Below are 12,617 nucleotides of genomic sequence, written 5' to 3'. Positions count from 1 at the left end.
TTTCCACAAAAAAAGATTTTTTAGCCCCCAAGTTTTTATTTTCACAAGGGTAACAAGAGAAATTGGACCCCAAAAGTTGTTGTCCAATTTGTCATGAGTATGCTGGTACCCCATATGTGGGGGTAAACCACTGTTTGGGCGCACGGCAGAGCTCGGAAGGGAAGGAGAGCCGTTTTGGAATGCAGACTTTGATAGAATGGTCTGCGGGCGTTATGTTGCGTTTGCAGAGCCCCTGATGTACCTAAACAGTAGGAACCCCCCACAACTGACCCCATTTTGGAAACTAGACCCCCAAAGGAACTTATCTAGATATGTGGTGAGAACTTTGAATGCCCAAGTGCTTCACACAAGTTTATAAGGCAGAGTCGTGAAAATAAAAAATATTTTTTTTTTCCACAAAAAAGATTTTTTAGCCCCCAAGTTTTTATTTTCACAAGGGTAACAAGAGAAATTGGACCCCAAAAGTTGTTGTCCAATTTATCCTGAGTACGCTGATGCCCCATATGTGGGGGTAAACCACTGTTTGGGTGCACGGCAGAGCTCAGAAGGGAGGGAGCACCATTTGACTTTTTGAGCGCAAAATTGGCTGTCGTGTTTGGAGACCCCCTGATGTACTTAAACAGTGGAAACCCCCCAATTCTAAATACAACCCTAACCCCAACACACCCCTAACCCTAATCCCAACCCGATCCATAATCCTAATCACAACCCTAACGATAATCACAACCCTAACCCCAAAACAACCCTAATCTCAACCCTAACCATAACCCTAATCAAAACCCTAAATCCAACACACCCCTAATCCTAATCTCAACCCTAACCTCAAACCTAACCCTAATCCCAATACACCCCTAACCCTAATCCCAACCCTAACCCTAATCCCAAACCTAACCCTAATCCCAAACGTAACCCTAATGCCAACTCTAACCTAATACCAACCCTAATCCAAACCCTAACCCTAATCCCAACTCTAACCCTAACTTTAGTCCCAACTCTAACCCTAACTTTAGCCCCAACCCTAACCCTAACTTTAGCCCCAACCCTAACCCTAACTTTAGCTCCAACCCTAACCCTAACCCTAATTTTAGCCCCAACCCTAGCCCTAAACCTAACTTTAGCCCTAACCCTAAATTTAGCCCCAACCCTAACCCTAAATTTAACTCTAACCCTAGCCCTAACTTTAGCCCCAACCCTAACCCTAGCCCTAAGGCTACTTTCACACTTGTGTCGTGTGGCATCTGTCGCAATCCGCCGTTTTGGACAAAAAACGGATCCTGCAAATGTGCACGCAGGATGCCTTTTTTGCCCATAGACTTGTATTGCCGACGGATGGCCACACGTCGCGTCTGTCGTGCACTGGATCCGTTGTGTTTTGGAGGACTGTCGTCACAAAAAAAACTTTAAATGTAACCTTTTTTTTGTACGTCGCATCCGCCATTTCCGCGCATGCGTGGTCGTAACTCTGCCCCCTCCTCCCCAGGACATAGACTAAGCAGCGGATGCGTTGAAAAACTGCATCCGCTGCCCACGTTGTGCACAATTTTCACAACGTGCGTCGGTACGTCGGGCCGACGCATTGCGACGGCCCCGTACCGACGCAAGTGTAAAAGAAGCCTAACCCTAGCCCTAACCCTAAATTTAGCCCCAACCCTAACCCTAATTTTAGCCCCAACTCCTCTCTCCTGCCGGCCGGCAGATGGCCGGCGCACTGCGCATGCGCCCGCCATTTTCTTTCCCGATGAAGAAGCCGGGGGACGCAGGAGGAACCAGGGACACCGGTAAGTATGATAGGGTCCCCGAATCCCTCTATTTCTCTGTTGTCTGATGTGCGATCACATCAGAGGACAGAGAATGACAGATCGCTTTCTTTTTTTTTTTTGTGACCGCCGGTAAGCAGTTAATTACCGGCGATCGCAAAACAGGGGTCGGTAAAAACCGACCCGATCATGTTCTTTGGGGTCTCGGCTACCCCCGGCAGCCGAGACCCCAAAGATCCTCCGGGTGCCGGCCGGCGGGCGCAGTGCGCCCGCCATTTTTTGCTGGAAAAATATGGTGGCGCCCATCACCATTTATGTGGTACTCCAGTCTGCAATTGGTGAGATACAACCAGTTTTTTAACTGCACTGCTATCGACGTGAGCACCTTTGTTTATTAATTGTTTGTTCATTTTAATCATCACTAGTAAAAGTTATGTTTTATATATAGGGGTTATACTCTTCTAGCTGAATACTATTGCTCTCCCTAAGAGTTGTGCAACAGCTTGGGTTCTTCAAGCTGCAGCTGTATTTCTACAACCTAGGGGACACAGATCTGATCCAGTGACCATCTCTGCACCATGGATATGTTTGGAGAAAGCCAGGGTTGGGACCCGCTGGTCGCCTGGTTCCATGGAGATGGTCAGATAAGCCAGGTGGTGACTCTCGTGTCAACTGGCTTTGGACCTTGTATGGACTCTACGGACAGTTCTTGGTCATCTCCCTATGCTTGTCGTTACCTCTTCTCTGTGCGTTCATCCACAGATGGAGTAGCGACCCTGGGAGCTCTGACATCATGTCATACTGGAAATACGTGGAGACGCAGTGATATTTTATATGCGCCCATGTAACCAAACAATTCCAGCCATGGGGGGATTGTTCTGTTTGCTATTGTGTGCTGTGGTTCAATAAAGTATTGCCACCCTGTTTTACCTTAACCCTGTGTTGTCTGTGTAGTGTATTGCCCACGGGGAGATAGAGCGGGCATCCAGTGGTATGAGCCGTGGTCCATGCAGTCTTGCTAAAGACAGCCGGGCCAGCGGACGAGAGCACCCACTGACCCCGTTTCTCCACAAAGTGTACATGAGATATTTGCTGATACGTATAATAAGTGGTTAAATTAGTAATCCAGCTCTGGGCAGAAATCTTAAGTCATGACCTGGCGCCTTAAAGCAGGAACTGTAATGGGCAGATGGCACCCATTTTTGAGCAGCGTAAAGCTTGCTGCTGATTGGAGCAGAAGTAGAATTTTACTTTTAGAAACTTATAATGTTTTGATAAGTGTTAAGTAATTGATTTATTTTACTTTTCTTCTGTAAAGCTCAAGCTTTATCATATCTTACACTCCAGTTACATTCAGAGCAGCGCTCAGAATTCTGCTGTTATACCATGCCAACTACTTGGGTCTATTTGCTGATTTTCACTTGATATAATTGGCTATCTTTTACTTTGTAAGGTTTGTGATTTCTCCCACATGACACTGACCTTTGACGCTGATCTTGAAGTTGATCTTCTCTCCGGCCGCCTCACAGCTGTACTCTCCGGCATCTTTCTTCTCCACCTGCTCCACCACCAGACGTCGACATTTGCCCTCAGTCTCCACCTTCAGTTTCTTGCTGTTGGTGATCAGTTTCCCGTCCTTGTACCATTTCACCTCAGTCTTTCCCTCAGAGACCTCACAGCTCAGGGTGGCGCTCTCGGTCAATTTGGCCACCACTGCCTTTTGGACCTTGTCCTGGTTAATGAAGGCCGGCACTGGTTCTAGAGCAAGAAGAGGTTATTACAAGTCATACAGGAATCGGCTAGTCTCCTGTAGATGAAACTTAATGTGCAATGCTCATAGTCATTTTGTGTAAACCAGCAATGTTGACTATGTACTGTATAATCTCTGCGATACTTGGGGTCAGCAGCACTCCTCCTTTCTGCAGCCTGGATCCACATCTCCTTGTCTGCCGGAGAACCTCCTTTGCCATAAAAAATTCTGGTGTGATGCTATAAATTGGCTTGGACTGTGTCACTGGAGAGTTGGAGAATCTTCTGGTGGGCTGCAGAGCTGGAGCAGCTCCAATACATACGCGTCAGCTCACAGGCTGTCGTATACATGTTCAGCACTGTGACGCTGAGTGAGGAAGGATCTGCCCCAGTCCTGATCTTCTGAACAGCAGGCTGGAAGCTTTTATTCCAACAAATTATTAGCTGTGCATGTGTGTGGGAAAGGAGAGTCAACCTGGGCCCCAGAGCTTGAAACCGACCCTGCTATAAAGCCAAAACAAGCCGACCTTCCACGGGTCATGAGAGATGGGGCAAAGGCAGTGTGTTATGATCCTTAGTGGCTGAGGATCACGAATAGACCAGCAAGTGAATAAACTAAGGACAAGCTCTAGGGAGATGGTAACTGGACTGATCGCAAATCTGAACCTATCCAACACAACTAGAGGTAGCCGGTGAACGTGCCTAAATAATTCCTAGACGTCTCGAGCCAGCCTGAGGAACTAGCTACCCCTAAAGAGAAAGAAAGACCTCGCTTGCCTCCAGAGAAATAATCCCCAAAGATATAGAAGCCCCCAACAAATATTAACAGTGAAGTAAGAAGAAGGCACATACGTAGGGATGAAATCAGATTCAGCAAAAGAGGCCCACTAGTACTAGAAAGCAGAAAATAGAGCAGGGGTCTATGCGATCAATAAAAAACCCTTACAAAATATCCATCCTGAGATTTCAAGAACCCACGCACCAACTAATGGTGTGTGGGGAGAAACTCAGTCCACTAGAGCATCCAGCAAGCGAGGGAATAACATTTTAGCAAGCTGGACAAGAAAACATGATAAATACTGCTGATCAAAAAAAGAGCAAAGAAAACTTAGCTTGTCCTGGATGACTGGGAGCAAGGTAGTCAGAAGGAATCTGAGTAGCACTGATTACATCGACAGCCAGCAACAAGTGGAAGTAAAACAGAGCTATATAGGAACCTCCCAGAGGATAACGAACCAGCTGATAGCCAGAGACCAGCAGGATAACAAACAAAGCCACCAGGGGGAGCCCAAAGCAAAAGTCACACCATACCACCAGTGACCACAAGAGGGAGCCTGAAAACAGAGTTCACAACAGTACCCCCCCCTTAAGGAGGGGTCACCGAACCCTCATGAAAACCCCCAGGGCGATCAGGATGAGCCACATGGAAGGCACGAACCAAATCGGCCGCATGAACATCAGAGGCGACAACCCAAGAATTATCCTCCTGACCATAGCCCTTCCACTTGACCAAATACTGGAGCCTCCGTCTAGAAACACGAGAATTCAAGATCTTCTCCACCACGTATTCCAATTCTCCCTCAACCAGCACCGGGGCAGGAGGCTCAACCGGAGGAACCACAGGTACCACATACCTCCGCAACAACGAGTGATGGAACACATTATGAATAGCAAATGATGCCGGGAGGTCCAGACGGAATGACACAGGGCCAAGGACTTCCAGAATCTTATAAGGACCGATAAACCGAGGCTTGAACTTAGGAGAGGAGACCTTCATAGGAACGAAGCGAGAAGACAACCACACCAAGTCTCCAACGCGAAGTCGGGGACCCACACAGCGACGGCGGTTGGCAAAGAGCTGAGCCTTCTCTTGTGACAATTTCAAATTGTCCACCACATGATTCCAAATCTGATGCAACCTATCCACCACAACATCCACTCCAGGACAGTCAGAAGGCTCCACCTGACCCGAGGAAAAACGAGGATGAAACCCCGAATTACAAAAAAAAGGAGAAACCAAAGTAGCAGAACTAGCCCGATTATTAAGGGCAAACTCGGCCAACGGCAAAAAAGTAACCCAGTCGTCCTGGTCAGCAGAAACAAAACATCTTAAATAAGTCTCCAAGGTCTGATTAGTTCGCTCGGTTTGGCCATTCGTCTGAGGATGGAAGGCCGACGAAAAAGACAATTCAATGCCCAACTTAGCACAAAAGGTCCGCCAAAATCTAGACACAAACTGGGATCCTCTGTCAGAAACAATGTTCTCAGGAATCCCGTGCAAACGAACCACATTTTGAAAAAACAGTGGAACCAACTCAGAGGAGGAAGGCAACTTAGGCAAGGGCACCAAATGGACCATCTTAGAAAAACGATCACACACCACCCAGATGACAGACATTCTCTGAGAGACAGGGAGATCTGAAATAAAATCCATGGAAATGTGCGTCCAAGGCCTCTTCGGGACAGGCAAAGGTAACAGCAAACCACTGGCACGAGAACAGCAAGGCTTCGCCCGAGCACAAATTCCACAAGACTGCACAAAGGAACGCACATCCCGCGACAAGGAAGGCCACCAAAAAGACCTGGCCACCAAGTCTCTGGTACCAAATATTCCAGGATGGCCCGCCAACACCGAAGAATGAACCTCGGAGATGACTCTGTTGGTCCATCTATCCGGGACAAACAGTCTCTCCGGTGGACAGCGGTCAGGTCTATCCGCCTGAAACTTTTGCAGCACACGTCGCAAATCTGGGGAGATGGCAGACAAAATCACCCCTTCTCTAAGGATACCAGCCGGCTCTGAATCTCCAGGAGAGTCAGGCACAAAACTCCTAGAAAGAGCATCAGCCTTCACATTCTTCGAACCCGGCAGGTACGAGACCATGAAATCAAAACGAGAGAAAAACAACGACCAACGAGCCTGTCTGGGATTCAGCCGCTTGGCCGACTCGAGATAAATCAAATTCTTGTGATCAGTCAAGACCACCACACGATGTTTAGCTCCCTCGAGCCAATGTCGCCACTCCTCAAATGCCCACTTCATAGCCAACAGCTCCCGATTACCGACATCATAATTCCGCTCGGCAGGCGAAAACTTTCTTGAAAAGAAAGCACATGGCTTCATCACAGAGCCATCGGGGCTTCTCTGCGACAAAACAGCCCCCGCTCCAATCTCGGAAGCATCAACCTCCACCTGGAAGGGAAGTGAGACATCTGGCTGACATAAGATCGGAGCCGAAGAAAACCGACGCTTCAGCTCCCGAAAGGCCTCCACAGCCGCAGAAGACCAATTAGTCACATCAGAACCCTTCTTGGTCAAATCCGTCAAAGGCTTAACAACGCCAGAAAAATTAGCTATGAAGCGACGGTAAAAATTAGCAAAACCCAAGAACTTCTGAAGACTCTTAACAGATGTTGGCTGCGTCCAGTCATGAATAGCCTGAACCTTGACTGGGTCCATCTCAATAGTAGAAGGAGAAAAAATGAAACCCAAAAAAGAAATCTTCTGGACTCCAAAAAGACATTTTGAGCCCTTCACAAATAAAGCATTGTCACGCAGGACCTGAAAGACCATCCTGACCTGCTTAACATGAGACTCCCAATCATCCGAAAAAAACAGAATATCATCCAGATACACAATCATAAACTTATCCAGATATTCACGGAAGATGTCATGCATAAAGGACTGAAAGACTGAAGGAGCATTAGAAAGTCCAAAAGGCATCACCAAGTACTCAAAATGGCCTTCAGGCGTATTAAATGCAGTTTTCCATTCATCACCCTGTTTTATACGCACAAGGTTATACGCACCACGAAGATCTATCTTGGTGAACCAACTAGACCCCCTAATGCGAGCAAACAAATCAGTTAACAATGGCAAAGGATACTGAAATTTGACCGTGATTTTATTCAAAAGGCGATAATCAATACAGGGTCTCAGGGAACCATCCTTTTTAGCCACAAAAAAGAATCCTGCACCAAGAGGGGATGAGGACGGGCGAATATGTCCCTTCTCTAAAGACTCCTTTATATAACTCCGCATGGCAGCATGCTCCGGCACAGATAAATTGAAAAGTCGTCCCTTAGGAAACTTACTACCAGGAATCAAATTTATAGCACAATCACAGTCCCTATGAGGAGGTAGAGAATTGAGTTTGGGCTCCTCAAATACATCCTGGTAGTCTGACAAAAACGTAGGGACTTCAGAAGGAGTGGACGAAGCAATTGACACCACAGGAGCGTCACCATGAATTCCCTGACAACCCCAACTTGACACCGACATAGCTTTCCAATCCAGGACTGGATTATGAGTCTGCAACCATGGTAGACCCAACACGACGACATCATGCAAATTATGCAGTACAAGAAAGCGAATCACCTCCTGATGAACAGGAGTCATGCACATGGTCACTTGTGTCCAGTACTGAGGTCTATTCGTAGCCAATGGTGTAGAGTCAATTCCCCTTAGTGGAATAGGGAATTTTAAAGGCTCCAAATCAAAACCACAGCGCCTGGCAAATGACAAGTCCATCAGACTCAGGGCAGCACCTGAATCTACAAAAGCCATAACCGGGTAAGATGACAGGGAACAAATCAGGGTAACAGACAAAATGAACTTAGGCTGTAAAGTACCAATGGTGACAGATTTATCAACCTTTTTTTTGCGCTTAGAGCATGCTGAGATAACATGAGCTGAGTCACCACAGTAAAAGCACAACCCATTTTGCCGTCTATAATTTTGCCATTCACTTCTGGTCAGAATTCTGTCACATTGCATAGATTCAGGTGTCTGTTCAGAAGACACCGCCAAATGGTGCACAGGTTTGCGCTCCCGCAAACGCCGATCAATCTGAATGGCCAGAGTCATTGACTCATTCAGACCTGCAGGCGTAGGGAACCCCACCATGACATTCTTAATGGCTTCAGAAAGACCTTCTCTGAAATTTGCAGCCAGGGCACACTCATTCCACTGAGTAAGCACCGACCATTTCCGAAATTTCTGGCAGTACACCTCCGCTTCATCTTGCCCCTGCGAGAGGGCCAATAACGTTTTTTCAGCCTGGTTCTCAAGATTAGGTTCCTCATAGAGCAATCCAAGGGCTAGAAAAAACGCGTCTACACTAAGCAATGCAGGATCCCCTGGCGCCAATGCGAAGGCCCAATCTTGAGGGTCACCGCGCAAAAAGGAAATGATAATCTTAACTTGCCGAACGGCATCACCAGAGGAACGAGGTTTCAAAGAAAGAAACAACTTACAATTGTTCCTAAAATTCAGGAACCTAGATCTATCTCCAGAAAACAACTCCGGAATAGGTATTCTAGGCTCTGACATAGGACTGTGAACAACAAAATCCTGAATACTTTGAACCCTAGCAGCAAGATGATCCAGACTGGAAGCCAAGCTCTGGACATCCATGTCAGCAGCTGAACTCAGAGCCACACCAAGATTAAGAGGAGGAGAGAAGCTAGCCACAGCAGCTAGACACACGGCAAAAAAAAAAAAAAAAAATTTCTCAAGGCTTCTTTTCTCCTGCTTCTGCCATGCATTAACACTTTATGGCCGGCTGTACTGTTATGATCCTTAGTGGCTGAGGATCACGAATAGACCAGCAAGTGAATAAACTAAGGACAAGCTCTAGGGAAATGGTAACTGGACTGATCGCAAATCTGAACCTATCCAACACAACTAGAGGTAGCCGGTGAACGTGCCTAAATAATTCCTAGACGTCTCGAGCCAGCCTGAGGAACTAGCTACCCCTAAAGAGAAAGAAAGACCTCGCTTGCCTCCAGAGAAATAATCCCCAAAGATATAGAAGCCCCCAACAAATATTAACGGTGAAGTAAGAAGAAGGCACATACGTAGGGATGAAATCAGATTCAGCAAAAGAGGCCCACTAGTACTAGAAAGCAGAAAATAGAGCAGGGGTCTATGCGATCAATAAAAAACCCTTACAAAATATCCATCCTGAGATTTCAAGAACCCACGCACCAACTAATGGTGTGTGGGGAGAAACTCAGTCCACTAGAGCATGCAGCAAGCGAGGGAATAACATTTTAGCAAGCTGGACAAGAAAACATGATAAATACTGCTGATCAAAAAAAGAGCAAAGAAAACTTAGCTTGTCCTGGATGACTGGGAGCAAGGTAGTCAGAAGGAATCTGAGTAGCACTGATTACATCGACAGCCGGCAACAAGTGGAAGTAAAACAGAGCTATATAGGAACCTCCCAGAGGATAACGAACCAGCTGATAGCCAGAGACCAGCAGGATAACAAACAAAGCCACCAGGGGGAGCCCAAAGCAAAAGTCACACCATACCACCAGTGACCACAAGAGGGAGCCTGAAAACAGAGTTCACAACAGCAGTGGTTGTGGGCAGCACAGCAGCGATCTGCTTCTAGGAACGTTCCCTTTACCTCCTGCAGCAGTCGCAGCATTTCCTGTAATAAAAGAAACTCTGGTCTTCCATAGAGAGAATCTGTCGCCCCAAAACTATTTATATGCACATGTGGCTCTTTCAAAGACACGTCCAGCGATACCTTTTCATGACTGGTCCGTTCCGACTTTGAATTCACATACAAATGAGGCTGAGAAGCTATGGTAGATCTGAAGCCTCTGTCACTCCAGCTCTTTTCCCTGCCAGCTCTGCCACTCCCTGTTGACTGACAGCCTCTATATTAAGTGATGTCAAGCAAAGGAGCCATCAGTGAAGAAGGAGGCAGCGGCGCTGGGCAGGGAAAAGAGCTGGAGCAACAGAGGTTTCAGATCTACCATAGCACTTTGGCCTCATTTGCATATCATTCAATGGTTGATTTGTCATTACTGCAGGAGTGGACGGGCCATGTAACGTTATTGCTGTACATATCACTGACAAAGCTACATGAGCGTTATAGATAGTTTGGGGTTGGGATCTTGCTGCCAGACTCTCGCTAGTCTCCTGCCCCTGCTCTCTCCCTGGGTCACTTGTGTAACACGCTTGGTCTTCACGGAGATGTTGGGGCAGATGTCTGTAGCCTCTCCCCAGAGTATCCGGCTGCTCTTCTACTGCTCTTATTCTGTAGAACATGCAGGGGGCCGCCCCATCAGGACAGTACACCGCCCCATCAGGACAGTACACCGCCCCATCAGGACAGTACACCGCCCCATCAGGACAGTACACCTCGCTGTATGCCAGTCTTAAAGGAGCAGAAGGTGCCAAGTTCATTAAGAGGCGCACACCACTTCATTATATGGACGCCTTTCATGAGCGGCGTGCCAGTCTGAGACTGCAGGAGCATTTCATTAACTTGATGGGTGGTCATGACCAAAACCCCATCTCACCCTAACTCCTCCCAAGATCCGACAATTTTGGCGCCACTGATTTAAACTGGTGTCAGAAAGAAGGAGGATGGAGCTGCAGCCTCTCTCTGTAAATGATGTGACCAGGGGGGAAGGGGGAGTGGAGAGAAAACATTTCTTGGGCTAAGAGCACACAACACAGCTCTCACAACACCCTAGGAAGCACCCACCTGATCATCGGAGTGAAAAAGAAGCATCCAAGAGGTGCAGCATAAACCCAATATTTGTGACAGTTCCCCATCTGCAGCTGCAGAAGGGGAGGTGATCATTTTACAACCATAGGTGCACATGGTATATGTTTTGCAGCTTTCGATTTTGCTTTATGTTTTACTGTCAGCATACAGAGCTCAGAGAGAGTAACTATATTTGCATTATTTAATTATTAATCAGCCTTTGTAAAGTTATGAATCTTTATAAAATACTTCATTACCTTATTTTGCTTACTTCTCTCTAAACTCCATGCTTTTTCCTGCCTAATTCATGCTCTTTTAGAAGCTGCTTTGATCTGCTGCTCCAGCTGGAAGCATACTATTTACAAACACTTGCTGTCTGAGCATGGGGAGGGGAGCGCAGGGGCTCACACAAGGGGAGTTGTTATAGAGTGTTTGAGCACAGATTCTCACTAGAGCAGCCGTTTAAAGCAGCTTCTAAAAGAGCATTGTTAGGACACAGCATTTAATATTATTTATCCAGACATATACTTTCAGTTGGTCAAGAACCATAGACTGTTTGTATACAAGTCGATTCGTGATATTATTGTCTTCTGTCTTTGCAAGACAGGGACATGGGGTCATTGAACAACTAATGTTTGATAATTAGTGATGAGCGAATATACTCGTTACTCGAGATTTCCCGGCACGCTCGGGGGTCCTCCGAGTATTTTTTAGTGCTCGTAGTTTTAGATTTTCTTGCGGCAGCTGAATGATTTACATCTGTTAGCCAGCATAAGTACATGTGGGGATTCTCTAGCAACCAGGCAACCCCCACATGTACTTATGCTGGCTAACAGATGTAAATCATTCAGCTGCGGTGATGAAAACTAAATCTCTGAGCACTAAAAAATACTCGGAGGACCCCCGAGCATGCTGGGGAAATCTCGAGTAACGAGTATATTCGCTCATCACTATTGATAATATGTTGATTGACCATTGTGTGGGACCCTGTGGCTTGTTAAACAGAGGCAGAAAAACTGTAAATATATTACTCAAACAATAAGAGTTAAGGTACCTTCACACGAAACGACGCTGCAGCGATAGCGACAACGATGCCGATCGCTGCAGCGTCGCTGTTTGATCGCTGGAGAGCTGTCACACAGACCGCTCTCCAGCGACCAACGATGCCGAGGTCCCCAGGTAACCAGGGTAAACATCGGGTTGCTAAGCGCAGGGCCGCGCTTAGTAACCTGATGTTTACCCTGGTTACCAGCGTAAAATGTAAAAAAAACAAACAGTACACACTTACATTCGCGTCCCCCGGCGTCCGCTTCCTGCACTGACTGAGCGCCGGCAGTAGCAGGGCACAGCGGAGACGTCACCGCTGTGCTGTGCTTTCACTTTCACTTTGCGGCGCTCAGTCAGTGTGGGAAGCAGACGGCAGGGGATGCGAATGTAAGTATGTACTGTTTTGTTTTTTTTTTACATTTTACACTGGTAACCAGGGTAAACATCGGGTTACTAAGCGCGGCCCTGCGCTTAGTAACCCGATGTTTACCCTGGTTACCAGTGTATATCGCTGGTATCGTTGCTTTTGCTGTCAAACACAACGATACACGGC

The 12,617-nt window shown here is 46.9% G+C and overlaps 1 protein-coding gene across 1 annotated transcript in view; it reads right to left on the bottom strand.

The window, feature by feature from the left end:
- The window catches only part of OBSCN (obscurin, cytoskeletal calmodulin and titin-interacting RhoGEF), an 860,705-nt gene that overhangs the window by 682,581 nt on the left and 165,507 nt on the right, over positions 1-12,617 (bottom strand). The window contains exon 8 of the mRNA XM_077269354.1: positions 3,240-3,515. Within this exon, the coding sequence (XP_077125469.1) occupies positions 3,240-3,515 (276 nt within the window). The remainder of the gene's footprint in view (positions 1-3,239; positions 3,516-12,617) is intronic.

The sequence above is a fragment of the Ranitomeya variabilis genome, chromosome 6 (genome assembly GCF_051348905.1).
Source record: "Ranitomeya variabilis isolate aRanVar5 chromosome 6, aRanVar5.hap1, whole genome shotgun sequence".
NCBI classification, from domain to species: domain Eukaryota; kingdom Metazoa; phylum Chordata; class Amphibia; order Anura; family Dendrobatidae; genus Ranitomeya; species Ranitomeya variabilis.
Note: the sequence above shows the minus strand (reverse complement) of the source record. Positions and strands in the feature narration are given on the sequence as shown.